We start from the raw sequence: 20,804 nt of genomic DNA, 5'->3' as shown, positions 1-20,804 counted from the left end.
CTGATTTCTATACTTTTTGAATATGTTATTAACACTATACAGTGTTAAATAAAAATGTGGTTCATTTAAGCCAACAATGATGGGTGCTGCACACTTAAGCAGACCCGGATCCGGTTAGTCAGGCCCTGTGGATTTCTTCTGTAAATAGCCTAAAAGAAAAGCTTTGACTATCATTTCTCTGATCATACAGCAAGTTTCCCCTATCAGCATCCAACCCAATATCATTATCAATAGGCTTAGAAGTTATTTCTAAAAGAGAGCCCGCTGAAATAAAATGGTGATTAAATGCATCAATGATGGCATTTTTTTCAGTAAATTAATTTGTTGTGGCAGAGAGGAGGAAGTAGAACCCTTCAGGGATCTGAGAGTTTTCCACAATTTAGCTGGGTTCCCATTACAATCAGATTTAGCCTTTCTGATTTGTCTTAAACAAAGATTCCTCAGTTGTTTAAAAGCTTGCCAGTCCGGCCCTAAGCCTATGTTCCAGGCCTTGGCCCAAGCGTGATCTCTTTTATGAATGACTTCTGATAATTCTGGAGTGTACCAGGCATTCAATCTACCTTTAACCCTTCATTTTTTGAAGGGAGCATGATTAAGGGACATCAATAAGGGATCATAGCCTTCACCTGGATTCACCTGGTCAGTCTATTTCATGGAAAGAGCAGGTGTTCTTAATGTTTTGTATACTCAGTGTGTGTATATATTAATTTTTTATTACTCAAACTACCGGTGGGCCAGATTGACACCCCTGTCTTAGACATCTGCTAGTGAATGCCTCTTCTCTTTCTCTAATAGCCTATACCTCTCTCTCCCTGCTTGTCTAATTCCACATCATCTCTCTGATCAGTCTTCTCACTCTATCTGCTTTTCTCTCTACTTGTCCGCTCTCTCTCTCTCTCTGTTAGACTCTGGTATTGACTCAGTGGTCTGTGTCTTTGCAATGACTGTGGTGCTGTTGTGTTGTAGTTTGTCTTCTCTTTTTCCTCTCTCTTTCTGTACTAATGGTGTGTGTTGTTCTGGCCCAGTGTTGGGTAACACACGCTCTTACAAACTGCTAGACTGGAATAGTGTCGCTGCAGGTACCTCCATCCTCCTACTGGTCTCACACACTGGAGACATGGTAGCTCACTGAAACACCCAGCCACACAAATATGGGTGTCTGCAAGCATCTAGTTAAACCTCTAAACTAAAGCTCTGTTTCTTTCACTGAGCTGCCATCCTCCTCTCTCTAGTCTGTGTATGTGTGTGTGCTGAGCATGTGCTAAGCCCCCCCTACCTTCCCCCCTGGCTAGCCCACCTTCCCAAGCTGCTACGGCAGTGTGTGACACATTGCATCCCTAACATTCTCCCTGCACTTCAGTAATGCTCCTCTATCAAACCTGTCCAGGTTCAAACTGAGACAGACTGGGCATGTGCATCATCCCTGGATCCACTGGGCCGTATTCATGCTGGGAGGGGGGGAAGAGACAAGAGGATGGAGGGGGGTACAGGAATCGAGGGAGTGCGAGACAGAGGGTAGTGTAGTTCGATTGAGAAAGGGCTGTGTTGGTTCAAGCTCTGTGATGAATGAATATGGCCCTCTGCCCATGCGCGTGCACGTGTTTATGAGCTCACCCATGCGTGTGAACACAAGCGTACGTGTGAGACATGCTGCTTTTTTTTGAGAGGACCCTGCTCTGGGTCTGTTATGCCTGATTCATTTATCCATTCCTTCCTTCCTCTCTCTGTTTTCCTCTTTCTCTCTCCCTTCTTCCCTCTCTCTCATCTCTCTATCTCTCTGTGAGCATGTGGCCTGTCCCAGGAGGTACAGAGTGGACCCATGGTTATTATTAAGGACCATGGTTCAGCCTCCACCAGGTGTCCCTCATTTGAGTATGATGAAGGCTCTGAGAGGGCCTCTTCTCCTCCTCTCCTGGCCTTATGTGAGGCCAGGGCCTTGTTCAGGAACCTCGAAAACTGTAGATAATGTTTTGAAACAGGAAAGCACTTCCTGAACTTGTCCAATAAGAATACTCCTATTTGTTTCCATATTTATAGCTTTGGTGTGGCCTACTGAACACAACACATTATGGGAATGAAGTAAAGGAGATGTAGGGGGTTTGGACGCCACCCTACATTCCTGTCTTCCTGTGATTGGCTGGCCTGGAGATGATGCTATGAGATGAGAACAGCCCAGACACTAACTAAACACCTTCATTATGTTCATCATCGTCATCAACATGTTCACTGTGTTACGAACTGACAGTTGGTTAAGCGTTATCTGCTTGCTATGATCCACCATTTTAACACAATCAGCAAAAAAAAATGTCAGTTGCATCTTATGTTCTGATAATCGCTAGTTTCGATAGTTCTAGTTTCTAATAGTCGCTATTTGCAAAAAGTCACTAATTTGCGATAGTTGCTATTTTCCGATAGTAGCTAGTTTTTAATAGTCGCCACTCCGATGGTCAGTAAGTTTCTAAAAGTTTCTAGTTTCTAATAGGTGCTAGTGTATGATAGTCTGCTAGTTTCTAATAGGTGCTAGTTTTTGATAGTCAGCTAATTTCTGACTGTTGCTAGTTTCTGGTAGACAGTCAGTCAGTTAGGTAGCCAGCCAGTGTGTGTGTGTGTCGCTATGCATGTCTGTGTATTATGTTATGTGTGTTTGTGTTGCAGACGAGCCGGAGACGAGGGACGCGTGGTGGGAGGAGATTCGTCAGGAGATCAAGTCTCATGCCAAAGCCCTGGGTTGCCACGCTGTTGTGGGATACAGCGAGAGCACCAGCATCTGGTACACTACACACACACACCATACTCATACTCACACAATACATAGACTGAAGCGCTATTTCAAAGTCTGTTAGTGTATTATAGGCAAAGAAATGTATCTAAAGTTATCCACCATCTCCACCCTCTCTTCTCCTCCTTCTCCCCTCACTCCTCTTCCCACAGTGAGGAGGTGTGTATCCTGTCTGCATCTGGCACGGCAGCCATGTTGAATCCCAGATTCATGCGTGAGGGCTGTCTGGACACTGGCGGCAGCGACCACAGGTTGTCACGGCAACCGCACCCCAGCATGGTGGGGTCGGAGAGGGGCGATGGGGAAGTTAGCTCAACTTGGCTGGGGTAGGAACACACACACAATGCTGGATGGGTGTTAGTGTAGGTATGAGAAGATTTGAGTGGCCGGGAGGTTTTGGACTAACCTAGTCATTGATTGGTTCTAAATGGAGAGTGGTGTTATGAATTGGAATAATTGAATTAAAAAATTGCGTTTTAGCAGTCTTTCTGAGCAGTGTGTGTATTCCAGGTTTGAGGATGCGTCGCCCCCTAGCTGCGGGTTTTGTCACATCCCGTATGATGAGTTCAACATGCCGTTCCCAGCTCAGCTCACATACTGCTACCACTGTAGGAGACAGAAGGTCCCTGACGTGCTCTTTACTACCATAGACCTACCTGCTGAGGCTGCTGTTACTGGAAAGGGCTGCCTCATACAGGCCAGGTAACACACACACTACCACCATATATCCTGTCTATGTGTGGGTAATATTATGTTGTTCCTCCAAACTGTTTCCTACGAAGAAGGTGGCCCAGGGAGGTGTATAAAATTGTGTTATATTACAGGTTGTGTCGTACGAAGAAGAAGGCCCAAGGGGAGGTGAACGCTACAGCCATCTCTAACCTCCTCCCCTTCATGGAGTATGAGCTCCACACCCAGCTGATGAACAAACTCAAGCTGCGCTCCATGAACGCTCTGTTTGGACTCCGCATTCAGATCAGTGTGGGAGAAAACATGCTCCTGGGACTAGCTGTAAGTCTGTGTGCTTGTGTGCGTGCCTACCTCTCCTCGAGTCTTCTACAAGGTGTGTATCTGACAAGTGTGTGTGTGTCCCTCTCTCTGACGTGTGTGTGTGTGTGTCCAGTCTGCAACGGGCGTGTACTTGTCAGCGCTGCCAGCTCCAGGTGGTATCCAGATAGCTAGTAAGACCCCCAGTGACCTGAGCTACGACCAACACATCTCCACCATGCAGAAACGCATCAATGACACCATCGCCAAGAACAAGGAGCTCTACAACATACACCCCCCGGTGAGACACACACACAGCCATATGTGTGTAGCTGTAATTCTGTGTAAATATGAAGGTGATAGTTATCTCCTCTCTGTATCTTTCTCTGGTTGTTAAGAAGTTATTTACGTTGGACCCTGAGGCATTCACCAGCCTGAATACGGTACTGAGCATGCCCAATTAGTGATGCATGCCACACTACCCTCTCTATTAATCACAGCTCTCTATGAGTGCAACACCCTCTAGAATCACAGCTCTGTATGAGTACAATGGCCTCTCAAGAATTAAACATCTATATGAGTACAATACACTAAAATCACAATATGAGTAGTCCTACAATTACAGCTGTATGAGTACAGTCCAGAATCACTGCTCTATAGTAAATGCGTACACTCTAGAATCACAACTCTGTGTAAGTACAGTCTAGAATCAGAGCTCTATGATGGTACACTCAAGAACACAGCTAGTATGCTCATGCATTTCCAAGGGGCGTGCAACTGTAGTTTTTCTTAACACAAAATACATTAGTGCAACAAATTTGGCAGAAAATAGTTTATCAGATGACAACAGCAGTGTAATGCTATTTGGCTAGCATCCACACATCAGTAAATTAGCTTACAATCAATAAGCAAGGTATTTTTAGCAAAAATGTTTATCATAGAAAGAATGTAGCCAGCTGCATTTCCTAATGTTTTGTTTGCATTTTAACTTGCTACCGGAGAAAAGTACCTGAGAAAAGTAGCCTACACATCAGTCAGAGCTCTGTCTGGTGATCCAATGACTAGAGCAAAGATATTTCATCCGAGTGGAAAAGTGAAACTGAAGCATGAAATTAGTCCTTTTACATTAATAATTTTGAGCAAACCCTGACTGAAGCCAAGCAGAATTTACAATAAGAAGCATTTTAGATCTGCATTTACAAAATGCAGCAAGATATTTTTTCTGCGTTTTGTCTTTCCTTTTCTGCGTGAAAAAAGCTAAATCCTGCGTTAACTCGACCCCTGAAAAGAGTCCTCTCACTTTCCCTCCCTCTACTAAATTGTGTGTGTGTGCTATTAACTAATATAAAAACCTACTCTGATGATAGCGCTATATTGGGTGTGGGTGAATTGGATGTGATATGGAAGTAGCTACTTATTGTGTGGTTTGGACTGATGGTGTTTCTATGGGACTGTGACTAACTCAGCGGCTCAAAACCCGGACAGGGTTGGTCAGAAACACACAGACACACGTTTACATGTATTGTTGTGTTGTTGTTATTGCTGTTGTTGTAGGAGTGTATTGAGGAGGTGGTGGGGTCTCCTATCCCTGACAGACAGCGGTCCAGCAGACTGTTCAGGTCTACCTCTGAGAGTTCAGACGAGCTGTCAGAACTAGACCTTTCCCACGGCAAGAAGGATGCCTTCGTACTGGAGGTATGGCTGGCTGGGTGTCCTGTACTGTAGGGTGTGTTATGTTGGATGTGTAAATTGTAGTGTGTGGTCATAGTATAGGATGCGGTGTGTTAATGCATTTCTTCTTCTGTCTTAAGATTGATGACACTGATGCAGTAGAGGACATCCAATCCCTACTCACTGATGCCCCCATACCTGCAGGTATACACACAGGCACACTGTTCTACTATAAATTATATTTTCAATTCGGCTCTGCTCTTTCACCATATCCGTCCATCTGTCTGTCTCTCTCCAGGGTTCTACAGCTGTAACACGGAGGTCATGCCTGGGATTTACAACTGGACTTCAGGACTACAGGTTAGACTCGCACACTGAAACAATACTACTACCACTACTACTACTGTACTACAGGTTATTGTGCGATTTATAATATCTTGTTCTCTTCTGTTCCTCCCAAGATGTTTACGTCTGTCCGGGTCTACAGACTCAGTAATGCCAATCTGACCAACCAGGGCCTAAACAAGATCTTCACTGACCTCTGTGAGAACATGCTCAGAGTAAGACCATACACACAAGAGGGAAGCATGGGTCAAGCGTTGTTGTTCCTCTTACTTAATCTACTTAATCTATAACTTCCATATTAAATTGAACTGTCTGCTTTTTATTTGTCTGTGTGTGTAGAGTCTATACTTTAAGCTGCGTTCCATGATCCCCTGCTGTCTATGCCATCTCAACTTCACTGTAGCCGTACCAGAGGAAGAACTCATACAGGTGAGAGGACATGCTGTACATACCTGAGCACACCTCTCCTATCTTGTCCATCTTTCTTAACTAAATTTTTGTCAGTGTCTTTTTCTTACATTTGTGTCATTAAATGATAGCAACAAGGTAAAGATAGTTTCATTTTCTCACATACCTTCTCCCGTTTTCTCTCCCCCTCTCCCTTCCAGGTGGCGGTGACAGCCGTAGCCATGAGTTTTGACAAGGAGACTCAGCAGGCAGTCACCAAGGGTCAGTATTCTTAAAGGCTATATGTCAGGGCTTAGAGAAGGTTCTGGAGTTATGGAGAGCTGGAGAGATAAGACCCTCTACTTGAGTTGGTGCACTCTGGTGGGTTGAGTGGTGAAAGAGATTGAACTCTGTGTGTGTTTGTTTGTTTGTTTGTTTTCCAGGGAGTGGTGAGAATGAGGAGCAGCTACAGTTTTCTATGGAGCTGTGTGGAGAGTCAACGTCCTCCAACAACCAGCCTACAGCCAAACCTTCAGGTACACCACCACACCTTACTCCTTATACCCTCTAACCCTAACCACTCACAACCGCCTAACCTTTATCCTCCAATAACCATCCCTCAGCAGACAAAACATCAGAAATCCTCTAACTGCCTGTAATCTCTCACCCCTTGAAACTCCCTTAACCATAGTGTTCTATTCTCTGTCTTTTTCAATGTGTTCCGTGGTGGTTGTTAAGCATGAATTTACCACCTGAGACTGTATGACCAGGTAAATACTGTGACTGTATAACCAGGTAAATCCTCTCTCAGGTATTTTAGACCTGCAGCCCTGTCTGTGTATCTAGAGCGAAGTGGAGTAATAGCATTTTGATGTCTAGAAGAGAAACAATCCTGTTCTTCATTGGTCTGGAAAGAGAGCAGGGGTTCAACCAAAACGGCCGCCCTCCACCTCCTCCATATCAACCAAGACTAGGAGATGGGATTTAGGACTAGGGAACAAGATGTGGATATAGGACCAGGTAGTAGGACAAAGGAATAGAACGTAGGAAAGGAAGTGTCTGTAAGGTATTCAGATACTGTGTGTTGTATCTTGCTGAGGACTGAAGAGTCAACACCTGTGGGTGTGTCTGGCAGTGGATCATGGTGTGTGTATGTCGACAGGTGTTCCTGAGAGTGTCATGGTCCACTCCTCGTCTCGAGGTAAGCCCCATCCCACCCCCTCCCGGCTGCCATGGCTACCACGGTCCTGTTTTAAGTTCTCATCCTTTTGTTCTCCTGCTCCGCCCCCAACCTCATCCTTTATTTATTGTATTTTTTTATCCCATGTTCTTTTCTTTATGTGTGTCTGTATTATGCATTATGTTATGTTGTGTGTATGCGGTTTTCGGTACTTGTGTGCGCGCGCGCATATATGCGGTGTGGATGTTGTGTTCTCTCTCTCTGTTTGTGTGTGTGTGTGCATGTATGCGGTGTGTGTATTTTTCTCCAGCTCCCTCGGTTGATTACGGTTCCTTTGCAGACAGATGCAGCACCTGGCTAGAGCTGCTTAGGCTGAAAGCTCACACCATAAGACGAGGATCAGTTAAGACAAGTAGGAGGACACAGTTGCTAGCACACTCTGGTACACACACACGCGCGCGCGCACACAAACAAATATACACATCCCTCCCCGCTGGGTGGTGGAGCGTCGCAGATCATGCACCAGCTGATTAGCTAGAGTGTGAAAGTTGAAGCTCCACCCCTCAGAGGGTTAGCCCACCAACAGCCAGTGTATAACCTCTGACTCTGTCGCAATAGTGACCGACATGGAGGAAGTAAACATCAAAGAGGATCTTAAAACCCGCTTAAACCGCACTAAAAATATCTCACTAAAGCTGGCAACTGGGGGAAATGCAGTTTGATATTTCTGCGCTACGTAAATTAACTGTCATAAACTGTGATGATAACTGAGCATAATTAACTGGGTTTAAATGACACGACACATCTCAAATCACACCCTATTCCCTTTATAATGCACTACTTTGGATCAGAGCCATATGGCAGATCCCTGTGTAATGCTCTAACTGGGGAGTGATTTGAGATGCAGACATAATGTTGTTCAAATTGTCTGTGAAGGTTCCTGGTCTGATTGAAGCATCATTCACTATGTTACTAGATGGAACATCTTTCACACTCTGTCTTGATTCAATCATTCTGCTTAGCAGACTGCCTTCTGTTTCTGTTTTGTATCGATCATATACACACACGCTAATTCAAACAAACGCACATGGGGACTCGTTCTCACACATAGGTACAGTGCCTTCAGAAAGTATTCTTACCCCTTAACTTATTCCACATTTTGTTGTTAGTCTGAATTCAAAGTGTATGAAATGTTTTTCTCACCCATCTACACACAATACCCCATAATGACAAAGTGAAAACATGTTTTTAGAAATGTTAGCAAATTTATTGAAAATGAAATACAGAAATATCTAATTTACACAAGTAGTCACACCCCTGAGTCAATACTTTGCAGAAGCACCTCTGGCGGCGATTACAGCTTTGAGTCGTCTTGGGTATGTCTGTATCAGCTTTGCACATCTGAATTTGGGGATTTAATCAAATTCTTCCTTGCATACTTTCTCAAGCTCTCATAAATTACATGGGGAGCGGCGGTGAACAGCAATCTTCAAGTCTCCACAGATTTCCAATGGGATTCAAGTCTGGGCTTTGCCTGGGCCACTCAAGGACTTTCACATTCTTGTTCTGAAGCCATTGCAGCGTTGCTTTGGCTGTATGCTTGGGGTCATTGTCCTGTTGGAATTTAAATCTTTGCCCCAGTCTAAGGTCGTTTGCATGCTGAAGCAGGTTCTCAAGGTCTTGCCTGTATTTGGCTCCATTCATTATTCCCTCTATCCTTACCAGTCTCCCAGTCCCTGCCACTAAGAAGCATCCCCATAGCATGATGCCACCACCATGCTTCACGGTAGGGATGGTGTTCGACAGGTGATGAGCTGTGCCTGGCTTTCTCCAGACAAAGCACTTTGCATTCACCTCAGAGTTACATTTGTCTCGTCAAACCACATCTTTTGCCTTATGATCTCAGTCTTTCACATGCTTTGCCTTATGATCTCAGTCTTTCACATGCTTTTTTGCAAACTCCAGGTGTGCTGTCGTGCCTTTTTCTCAGGAGTGGCTTCCATCTGGCTACTCTCCCATAAAACCCAGATTGGTGAAGTGCTGTAGAGACTGTTGTCCTTCTGTCAGGTTCTCCCATCTCAGCCAAGGAACTTTAGTTCTGTCAGAGTGGTAATTTGGTTCTTGGTCACCTACCTGACCAGTTGCTCAGTTTGGTCGGACGGCCAGCTCTAGGCAGAGTCTGGGTAGTTCCATATTTTTTACATCTCCCAACGATGGAGACCACTGTGCTCTTTGACACATTCAACACTGAAATTGTTTTATACCCTTCCCCAGATATATGGCTCATCACAATTCTGTCTCGGAGATCTATGGACAGTTCGTTGGACTTCATGGTGTAGTTTCTGCTCTGACATGCACTGTCAACTGGGGACCTTATATAGACAGGTGTTTCTTTCTAAATCGTGTCCAAACAATTGAATTGGCCACAAGTTGTAGTGACATCTGAAGGATAATCAAAGGAAATTGGATGCACTTGAGCTCAATTTGGAGTGTCATAGCAAAGGGGTCTGAATACTTATGCAAATTAGATTTCTGTATATCATTTTCAATACATTTGCAAACATTTCTAAAAAACATGTTTTCACTTTGCCATTATGGGGTATTGTGTGTAGATGGGTGAGAATTCTTTTTTATTTAATCCATTTTGAATTCAGGCTGTAACACAACAAAATGTGGAATAAGTTAAGGGGTATGAATACTTTCTGAAGGCACTGTAAATACATACGCACGCACACATGTGGCTGAGGTCTGGCCAGTCTGTCTGTCTGCGGAGGCTGTATGGCTGTTTATCTGTCTGTCACTACATGGCAGCTCACGCTTTCATCACTGTGATTATACTGGCACCATGCTGCCTTACTGCGCACACACACACTCACATACACACACCGCTTATAGTTCATATTCAAATTACACACACACACTGCATCGATTTTCTTCCAGCTCATAGCTCATGTCTGCTATTCTTTGTAGCGCCATCTAAAGGCTGAGTTTGTTATCTCCATCCATCCCTTTCTTTTTTTCTCTCTCGCTCCCTTTCTCTCCCCCACCACCCCTCCTCCAGTCTCGTCTTCAGAGCGCTGCAGTCCTCTCCCAGAGGGGCGGTCCCGGTCTCTACGCTCCACCAGGTCGTTGCCGTGCAGTGCCCCTGTTACCGTGGTGAAGATGACTCCTCTGTCCTTCCTTCCCGGGACGCGCATTGTGAAATACTTGGGAATCATCAACATGTTCTTCATTAGGGAGACCACATCACTACGAGAGGTACACTCACACACACGTTTGTGTGATAGATTCCTGAAGGTGTCATCAGAGATGAATAGGAAATGAGGTGTGCGTAGTCTGTTCCTCTGCTCGCTCATAGCAGTGATAAAAAATATATATATATATTTCACCATTATTTAACCAGGTAAGCCAGTTGAGAACAAGTTCTCATTTACAACTGCGACCTGGCCAAGATAAAGCAAAGCAGTGCGATAAAAACAACAACACAGAGTTACATATGGGGTAAACAAAACATAATGTCAAAAATACAACAGAAAATATATATACAGTGTGTGCGAATGTAGTAAATTATGGAGGTAAGGCAATAAATTGGCCATAGTGCAAAATAGTTACAATTTCATATTAACACTGGAATGATAGATGTGCAAAAGATTATGTGCAAATAGAGATACTGGGGTGCAAATTAGCAAAATAAATAACAATATGGGGATGAGGTAGTTGGGTGGGCTAATTACAGATGGGCTGTGTACAGGTGCAGTGATCGGTAAGGTGCTCTGACAACTGATACTTAAAGTTAGTGAGGGAGATGAGAGTCTCCAGCTTCAGAGATTTTTGCAGTTCGTTCCAGTCATTGGCAGCAGAGAACTGGAAGGAATGGCGGCCAAAGGAGGTGTTGGCTTTGGGGATGACCAGTGAGATATACCTGCAGGAGCGCAGACTAGGGGTGGGTGTTGCTATGGTGACCAGTGAGCTAAGATAAGACTGGGGTTTGCCTAGCAATGATTTATAGATGACCTGGAGCCAGTGGGTTTGGCGACGAATATGTAGTGAGGGCCAGCCAACAAGAGCGTACAGGTCACAATGGTGGGTAGTATATGGGGCTTTGGTGACAAAACGGATGGCACTGTGATAGACTACATCCAATTTGCTGAGTAGAGTGTTGGAGGCTATTTTGTAAATCACATCGCCGAAGTCAAGGATCGGTAGGATAGTCAGTTTTACGAGGGCATGTTTGGCAGCATGAGTGAAGGAGGCTTTGTTGCGAAATAGGAAGCCGATTCTAGATTTAACTTTGGATTGGAGATGTTTAATGTGAGTTTGGAAGGAGAGTTTACAGTCTAACCAGACACCTAGGTATTTGTAGTTGTCCACATACTCTAGGTCAGACCCGCCGAGAGTAGTGATTCTAGTCGGGTGGGCGGGTGCAAGCAGCGTTCGGTTGAAGAGCATGCATTTAGTTTTACTAGTGTTTAAGAGCAGTTGGAGGCTACGGAAGGAGTGTTGTATGGCGTTGAAGCTCATTTGGAGGTTTGTTAACAGTGTCCAATGAAGGGCCAGATGTATACAAAATGGTGTCATCCGCATAGAGGTGGATCCGAGCGTCACCAGCAGCAAGAGCAACATCATTGATATACACAGAGAATAGAGTCGGCCCGAGAATTGAACCCTGTGGCACCCCCATAGAGACTGCCAGAGGTCCAGACAACAGGCTCTCCGATTTGACACATTGAACTCTATCTGAGAAGTAGTTGGTGAACCAGGCGAGGCAGTCATTTGAGAAATGGTTAGCATATTTACCTGTGTGTGTGTGTGTGTGTGTGTGTGTGTGTGTGTGTGTGTGTGTGTGTGTTAGGAGGGGGGTGTAAGTGGGTTCCTCCATTCCTTCATAGCGGAGGTGTTTGCCATGGTCCGTGCCCATGTTGCAGCTCTGGGGGGCAACGCCTTAGTGTCATACAGCATGAAGGAGTGTGTCTTCATGGAAAACCCCAACAAGAACCAGGTACAAAAACACACACACTGTTACTTTGCTCTGTTAGTTAAAGAACTGGAGGCCTATAGCATTACAAGATATTCTCAAAGAACCAACAGGTTAAAGAACCTCATGTCTGTCCTCGCTCTCTTTCTCACTCTCTCCGTCATTCATTCTCTCTTTCTCTCTCTCTCTCTCTCTCTCTCTAGGCTCAGTGTCTGATTAATGTTAGTGGTGATGCTGTTATCTTCATCAGAGAATCAGACCAAGAGGCCATACCCCCTCTGTTGACCAGCAGACAGACCAGCAGCACTGGGGCTGATGGGACCACATGACACACACACACACACACACTTGAGTCTAGCCATCCAAATAATCGGGATTTGTGTCTGCCTTAAACAGATGGACGTCATAAGGTTAGGTAAGACCCCAAAAGTTACACATGCAAACAAACACGCAGAGGTAATGGAGAAATTGTCTCTTAATTGTCCATTGAGGTTCTCTACAGAAGCCATTTAGAGAGGCAGTCTGTCATGTCGCTGTCTCTCTGTCTGTTTGTGATATTATAGACATTCCAAAACATGGTAAAGCTTTATGCAGCTAAAAGACCGATCCTTCTCCATCCAGTCTCAGCAGTCACTAGCCGGCCATGCTAGAGTGGACAGGGTATTCATTAGTGGACAGCCATGGGAGAGAGGACAGGGAAGTTACTAGATGGCCATGTTAGAGAGTACCATACTCAGTACAGGGTAGTAACTACTGTAGATGGCCATGATAGAGATTGTAGAAATAAAAGTATTTTAATTGTCTGTCAGACTATTTTTTGGCCAACACACACACACACACACACACACACACACACACACACACACACACACACACCCTGTGGACAGCCTCCTGCCATACTCCTGGCTGTCCTGACTGCAGCCTTCCAGGTCTCCATACTACTGAACTCTCCTGTCTTTAACAATCATGTAAATGCTGGAAAACAAACTAATTGCGATGACACATTTTTGTTCATTGTTTATATGCCACTTTTGTTTGTGTAAATGTGCTCTACTATCAGATTTGAGTATTTTTATAATGTAAAATGATATTTGTGGAGTCTAATTTTGCATGTCTAATGAAATCCTGGAAGTTTGATTTATACGGTATAAGAGAAGTAAGGGTACGGTGATCTGTTCTACTGTTAATTAATATAACCTGTCTCTTTTGCTGTAAGACTTGAATGTACATACATACATAGGTTGTGTTGCTTAGTGTCTGCATGTATCTATTATTGCCATGACTGTCTGTTTGCTCGTTGCCTGAGATAATCAGTCCTTCACAATAAACTAAACTAGTCCTGTTGACTAGTTACCTTATTCCTAGTTATAGGTGCATATCTGCCTCAATTGCCTCATGCCTCTGCACATCGACTCGGTGCTGGCACCCCATAAGTCGCTCTGGATAAGAGCTTCTGCTAAATATATGTATATAGACACGTTATCGCTACTCATTTTGTATATATTATTGTTTATTATTATGTGTTACTACTTTTCTATTATTTTTCTATTTTCTTTCTCTTTGCATTGTTGGGAAGGGCCTGCAAGTAACTATTTCACTGTTAGTCTACACCTGTTGTTTACGATGCATGTGATTAATAAAATTTGATTTGATACAGTGAAAAACAGCCTGCCAGTGCCTGGTCCTGCCTCAATGTCAAAGCAGATAACATTGCATTGAAATTATGATTAATTTGTAAACGAGGAAAGACAAGTTATCCTGGGGTACATTAAATCTTCTCGATTGAGGGTAGCTCTGGTCCATGGCGTTTGAGGCCGCACGTATAACGTCAAGCTCAGGACCAGAGCTACGTGATTTAGGGCTAAGACAGTACAGTATGAAGATAAGCAGAAACTGCGTCTCCAATAGAAATCCCCGATCACGCTTGTAGGCGATATCATAGTGACGTGACGCTAGCTAAGCGCATGCGCAGAAACACGTCATCGTCTAACGGTTGTCTCGCGCCGAACTGCGCATGTGCAGACCATCGATGTAAAGTTTGACTAAAATGAAAACGTGTCAGTATGTCACTTGCACGGGGTTAGAGTAATAACATGTTCAACAACTTAAGACATTGGCTCGAATCTAGGTTGTGCCTTTAGATTTCGAGAAAATGTACAACTAAGGCAGAATGTTTCACTCATCTCGTTGACTTCTCTAACCCCAAAACCTGGCCTGGTCTGCTTCACAAGCTTTCACGGGAGTCTCGCGATGTTGCGCATCTGGGTTTAGAAACTCCGTTTAGGGTGTCTATCCTGCGCATGTGCGGCAGTCTTTTCCTTTCCCCCTGAACATTTTCAACCACCTGTAGCGACGTGTCTCCACCACTAATATAATAATGCCGCGTTCATATACTAGTCGGAACTAGGATATGTCATACACATGCCGCGTTCAACCAGGTAGCAAGTCGGACATTTCCGAGTTTCCTAGTTCCAACTTGCATGTGAACGCCGCTTTAGAACGGTCTCCACCTCAGTGCTCCACCTCACATGTCTTCCGGTCATGTGGAAATCCCACTCTGATTTACCCCGCTACAGTAGCCAACTGATGGTCCCTGTTGGAGGAGCAGTGAGAGAGGAGACACCCAGTAAAGTGCTCCACACAGCGCAGACATGGGCTGTATCACTCTGCCGCGCCCCCTGTTCCTCTGGTGTATAGCTCTCATCTAAATGTTCGCCTTCGTCTCCCTCTATCTACACATACCAGATGAGCTATCTAGCTAGCTGTCCCATTTAGTTAGGATAGCTTTCTAGCATACAGTCATTGCTTTCTAACCAGATAGCGAGCTATGATTGTTGTGGTATGTTAGCAGCTGTTTGCCAGCCAGCTAGCTATTTTCAATTCAAAGGGCTTTATTGGCATGGGAAACATGTTTACATTGCCAAAGTAAGTGAAATAGATAATAAACAAAAGTGAAATAGACAATAAAAAGGAACAGTAACCATTACTCACAAAAGTTCCAAAAATAAAGGCTTTTCAAATGTCATATGTCTATATACAGTGTAGTAGGATGTGCAAATAGTTAAAGTACAAAAGAGAAAATAAATAAACATAAATATGGGTTGTATTTACAATGGTGTTTGTTCTTCACTGGTTGCCCTTGTGCCAACAGGTCACACATCTAGCTGCTGTGATGGCACTGTGGTATTTCACCCATTAGATATGGGAGGTTATCAAAATTGGATTTGTTTTCTAATTCTTTGTGAGTCTGTGTAATCTGAGGGTAAAATGTGTCTCTATGGTCATACATTTTGTCAAAGTCGCGTCAATTCAAATCTGGTATTAGGAACAAAAGAGGTCAACACGACTTCTAAGATATACTAGTTATTTTAATTAATGCAAAAACCTTCAATGGTAAATATGATGTTTCGTATATACGGGCTCTCTGAGATGCCTCGCAGGACACCCCAGAGAACTAACACATTGTTTCAGATTCAATACTCAAATACTCTGACAGAGGGAATTTCCCACTTCTCTGCTGGCCAATTAGAGTAAAGACTTGAGCGTGGTTTAAACTTACTCAGCCAATCCGTTGGTTCAGGGGTTGGTCCCATCTCCTCGGCGCCATTTGTTGCACACTTCAGCCAGGCACAAGTTTATCATAGCAACCTGTCATAGTGAGAAGAGCCAGCTCCCTTAGACATCATTCCTACGTCCAAGGAAGGCTCACAGATCACAAAGAACCAGTATAGTCTAGCATTTGAAGACACAATCCTTATCTCATTTTACCCCCTAAAACAGCTCTTCACATCAATCACAGCCTTGCCAGGTGTCACAACCTACATTAGCCCAGTCAAGAATGCATTCTTTCTAAGTTAGTCATCCCATCAATTTAGGAGAATAATAAATCCCCAATAATTTGCAGGAGCTTAGGAAGTGCAGTTCAGTTTCCACCTCATTTTGTGGGCAGTGTGCACATTGCCTGTCTTCTCTTGAGAGCAAGGTCTGCCAACGGTGGCCTCTCTCAATAGCAAGGCTATGCTCACTGAGTCTGTACGTAGTCAAAGCTTTCCTTAATTTTGGGTCAGTCTCACAGTGGTCAGGTATTATGCCACTGTGTACTCTCTGTTTAGGGCCAAATAGCATTCTAGTTTGCTCAGTTTTTTTGTTAATGCTTTCCAATGTGTCAAGTAATTATCTTTTTGTTTTGCTGTCCTGGGTCTCTGTTTGTGTTTGTAAACAGAGCCCCAGGACCAGCTTGCTTAGGAGACTATTCTCCAGGTTCATCTCTCTGTAGGTGATGGCTTTGTTATGGAAGGTTTGGTAATTGTTTCCTTTTAGGTGGTTGTAGAATGTAACGGCTCTTATTTGGATTTTGATAATTAGCGGATATCGGCCTACTCCTGCTCTGCATGCATTATTTGGTGTTTTACGTTGTACACAGAGGATATTTTTGCAGAATTCTGCATGCAGTCTCAATTTGGTGTTTGTGCCATTTTGTGAATTCTTGGTTGGTGAGCGGACCCCAGCACTCACAACCATAAAGGGCAAAGGGTTCTATAACTGATTCAAGTATTTTTAGCCAGATCCTAATTGGTATGTCAAAATGTAATGTTCCTTTTGATGGCATAGAAGGCTCTTCTTGCCTTGTCTCTCAATTGTTCACCGCTTTGTGGAGGTTTCCTGTGGCGCTGATGTTTAGACAGAGGTACGTATAGTTTTTTGTGTGCTCTAGGGCAACGGTGTATACAGTGGGTGGAACAAGTATTTGATACACTGCCGACTTTGCAGGTTTTCCTACTTACAAAGCATGTAGAGGTCTGTAATTTTTATCATAGGTACACTTTATCAAAAATCCAGAAAATCACATTGTATGATTTTTAAATAATTCATTTGCATTTTATTGCATGACATAAGTATTAGATCACCTACCAACCAGTAAGAATTCCGTCTCTCACAGACCTGTTAGTTTTTCTTTAAGAAGCCCTCCTGTTCTCCACTCATTACCTGTATTAACTGCACCTGTTTGAACTCGTTACCTGTATAACTGTAAGTCGCTCTGGATAAGCACCTGTTTGAACTCGTTAACTGTAAGTCGCTCTGGATAAGAGCGTCTGCTAAATGACTAAAATGTAAAATGTAAATGTAAATGTATAAAAGACACCTGTCCACACACTCAATCAAACAGACTCCAACCTCTCCATAATGGCCAAGACCAGAGAGCTGTGTAAGGACATCAGGGATAAAACTGAAGACCTGCACAAGGCTGGGATGGGCTACAGGACAATAGGCAAGCAGCTTGGTGAGAAGGCTACAACTGTTGGCGCAATTATTAGAAAATGGAAGAAGTTCAAGATAACGGTCAATCACCCTCGGTCTGGGGCTCCATGCAAGATCTCACCTCGTGGGGCATCAATGATCATGAGGAAGGTGAGGGATCAGCCCAGAACTACACGGCAGGACCTGGTCAATGACCTGAAGAGAGCTGGGACAACAGTCTCAAAGAAAACCATTAGTAACACACTATGCCGTCATGGATTAAAATCCTGCAGCGCACGCAAGGTCCCCCTGCTCAAGCCAGCGCATGTCCAGGCCCGTCTGAAGTTTGCCAATGACCATCTGGATGATCCAGAGGAGGAATGGGAGAAGGTCATGTGGTCTGATGAGACAAAAATATAGCTTTTTGGTCTAAACTCCACTCGCCGTGATTGGAGGAAGAAGAAGGATGAGTACAACCCTAAGAACACCATCCCAACCGTGAAACATGGAGGTGGAAACATCATTCTTTGGGGATGCTTTTCTGCAAAGGGGACAGGACGACTGCACCGTATTGAGGGGAGGATGGATGGGGCCATGTATCGCGAGATCTTGGCCAACAACCTCCTTCCCTCAGTAAGAGCATTGAAGATGGGTCATGGCTGGGTCTTCCAGCATGACAACGACCCGAAACACACAGCCAGGGCAACTAAGGAGTGGCTCCGTAAGAAGCATCTCAAGGTCCTGGAGTGGCCTAGCCAGTCTCCAGACCTGAACCCAATAGAAAATCTTTGGAGGGAGCTGAAAGTCTGTATTGCCCAGCGACAGCCCCAAAACCTGAAGGATCTGGAGAAGGACTGTATGGAGGAGTGGGCCAAAATCCCTGCTGCAGTGTGTGCAAACCTGGTCAAGACCTACAGGAAACGTATGGTCTCTGTAATTGCAAACAAAGGTTTCTGTACCAAATATTAAGTTCTGCTTTTCTGATGTATCAAATACTTATATCATGCAATAAAATGCAAATTAATTACTTAAAAATCATACAATGTGATTTTCTGGATTTTTGTTTTAGATTCCGTCTCTCACAGTTGAAGTGTACCTATGATAAAAATGACAGACCTCTACATGCTTTGTAAGTAGGAAAACCTGCAAAATCGGCAGTGTATCAAATACTTGTTCTCCCCACTGTAGATGGAATTTGTATGTGGTTCTGCAACTGGACCTTTTTTTGGAACACCATTATTTTTGTCTTACTGAGATTTACTGTCAGGGCCCAGGTCTGAGAATCTTTGCAGAAGATCTAGGTGCTGCTGTAGGCCCTCCTTGGTTGGAGACAGAAGCACCAGATCATCAGCAAACCGTAGACATTTGACTTCAGATTCTAGTAGGGTGAGGTCGGGTGCTGCAGACTGTAGAGTTATTGCACGGCAGTGAACTGGGAAGTTCATTATCGCCAATTCGTTGATATATATATACACATACACAGTATATCGTTGATATACTGTATATGTTGAAGGTGGGGCTCAAGCTGCATCCCTGTCTCACCCCACGGCCCTGTGGAAAGAAATGTTTGTGTTTTTTGCCAATTTTAACCACACACTAGTTTGTGTACATGGATTTTATAATGTCGTATGTTTTTCCCCCAACACCGATTTCCATCCATTTGTATAGCAGACCCTCATGCCAAATTGAGTCAAAAGCATTTTTTAAAAGAACAAAGCATGAGAAGACTTTGCCTTTGTTTTGGTTTGTTTGTTTGTCTGTCAATTAGGGTGTGCAGGGTGAATACGTGGTCTGCCGTACGGTAATTTGGTAAATAGCCAGTACATTGTTTTCACTGAGGAAATGTACGAGTCTGCTGTTAATGATAATACAGAGGATTTTCCCAAGGTTGCTGTTGAGGCATATCCCACGGCAGTTATGGGGTCAAATTTGTCTCCCCTTTTGTGGATTAGGGTGATCAGTCCTTGGTTCCAAATATTGGGGAAGATGCCAGAGCTGAGGATGATGTTAAAAAGTTTAAGTATACCAATTGGAATTTGTGATCTGTATATTTTATCATTTCATTTAGGATACCATCAACGCCACAGGCCTTTTTGGGTTGGAGGGTTTGTATTTTGTCCTGTAGTTCATTCAATGTAATTTGAGAATGCAGTGGGTTCTGGTAGTCTTTAATAGTTGATTCTAAGATTTGTATTTGATCATGTATACAGTGAGGGATAAAAGTATTTGATCCCCTGCTGATTTTGTACGTTTGCCCACTGACAAAGACATGATCAATCTATAATTTTAATGGTAGGTTTATTTGAACAGTGAGAGAAAGAATAACAACAAAAAAATCCAGAAAAACGCATGTCAAAAATGTTATAAATTCATTTGAATTTTAATGAGGGAAATAAGTATTTGACCCCCTCTCAATCAGAAAGATTTCTGGCTCCCAGGTGTCTTTTATACAGGTAACGAGCTGAGATTAGGAGCACACTCTTAAAGGGAGTGCTCCTAATCTCAGCTTGTTACCTGTATAAAAGACACCTGTCCACAGAAGCAATCAATAAATTAGATTTCAAACTCTCCACCATGGCCAAGACCAAAGAGCTCGCCAAGGATGTCAGGGACAAGATTGTAGACCTACACAAGGCCGGAGTGGACTACAAGACCATCGCCAAGCAGCTTGGTGAGAAGGTGACAACAGTTGGTGCGATTATTTGCAAATGGAAGAAACACAAAAGAACTGTCAATCTTCCTCGGCCTGGGGCTCCATGCAAGATCTCACCTCGTGGAGTTGCAATGATCATGAGAACAGTGAGGAATCAGCCCAGAACTACACGGGAGGATCTTGTCAATGATCTCAAGGCAGCTGGGACCATAGTCACCAATTTAACAATTGGTAACACACTACGCCATGAAGGACTGAAATCCTGCAGCGCCCGCAAGGTCCCCCTGCTCAAGAAAGCACATATACAGTGGGGGAAAAAAGTATTTAGTCAGCCACCAATTGTGCAAGTTCTCCCACTTAAAAAGATGAGAGAGGCCTGTAATTTTCATCATAGGTACACGTCAACTATGACAGACAAAATGAGAAAAAGAAATCCAGAAAATCACATTGTAGGATTTTTAATGAATTTATTTGCAAATTATGTTGGAAAATAAGTATTTGGTCAATAAAAAAAGTTTCTCAATACTTTGTTATATACCCTTTGTTGGCAATGACACGGGTCAAACGTTTTCTGTAAGTCTTCACAAGG

At 43.7% G+C, this 20,804-nt stretch overlaps 1 protein-coding gene across 2 annotated transcripts in view; it reads left to right on the top strand.

The window, feature by feature from the left end:
- Nucleotides 1-13,668, top strand: part of LOC311137286 (C2 domain-containing protein 5-like) — a 64,361-nt gene extending 50,693 nt beyond the window's left edge. The window contains exons 12-29 of one of the 2 annotated variants that reach the window (XM_084171710.1): nucleotides 2,656-2,770; nucleotides 2,932-3,105; nucleotides 3,290-3,481; nucleotides 3,604-3,790; nucleotides 3,903-4,067; nucleotides 4,165-4,209; nucleotides 5,321-5,461; nucleotides 5,578-5,641; nucleotides 5,736-5,797; nucleotides 5,899-5,997; nucleotides 6,122-6,211; nucleotides 6,391-6,451; nucleotides 6,613-6,705; nucleotides 7,332-7,370; nucleotides 7,690-7,761; nucleotides 10,411-10,607; nucleotides 12,202-12,348; nucleotides 12,528-13,668. In XM_084171710.1, coding sequence (XP_084027836.1) covers nucleotides 2,656-2,770; nucleotides 2,932-3,105; nucleotides 3,290-3,481; nucleotides 3,604-3,790; nucleotides 3,903-4,067; nucleotides 4,165-4,209; nucleotides 5,321-5,461; nucleotides 5,578-5,641; nucleotides 5,736-5,797; nucleotides 5,899-5,997; nucleotides 6,122-6,211; nucleotides 6,391-6,451; nucleotides 6,613-6,705; nucleotides 7,332-7,370; nucleotides 7,690-7,761; nucleotides 10,411-10,607; nucleotides 12,202-12,348; nucleotides 12,528-12,653 — 2,069 coding nt within the window. In that variant the 3' untranslated portion in view covers nucleotides 12,654-13,668. Of the gene's footprint in view, nucleotides 1-2,655; nucleotides 2,771-2,931; nucleotides 3,106-3,289; nucleotides 3,482-3,603; nucleotides 3,791-3,902; nucleotides 4,068-4,164; nucleotides 4,210-5,320; nucleotides 5,462-5,577; nucleotides 5,642-5,735; nucleotides 5,798-5,898; nucleotides 5,998-6,121; nucleotides 6,212-6,390; nucleotides 6,452-6,612; nucleotides 6,706-7,331; nucleotides 7,371-7,659; nucleotides 7,762-10,410; nucleotides 10,608-12,201; nucleotides 12,349-12,527 lie in introns of both variants that reach the window. The other variant, XM_084171709.1, reaches the window with a different exon arrangement.
- The last annotated feature ends 7,136 nt before the right edge of the window (nucleotides 13,669-20,804 follow it).

Source organism: Coregonus lavaretus (genome assembly GCF_964263955.1).
Source record: "Coregonus lavaretus genome assembly, chromosome: 11".
NCBI classification, from domain to species: Eukaryota; Metazoa; Chordata; class Actinopteri; order Salmoniformes; family Salmonidae; genus Coregonus; species Coregonus lavaretus.
Note: the sequence above shows the minus strand (reverse complement) of the source record. Positions and strands in the feature narration are given on the sequence as shown.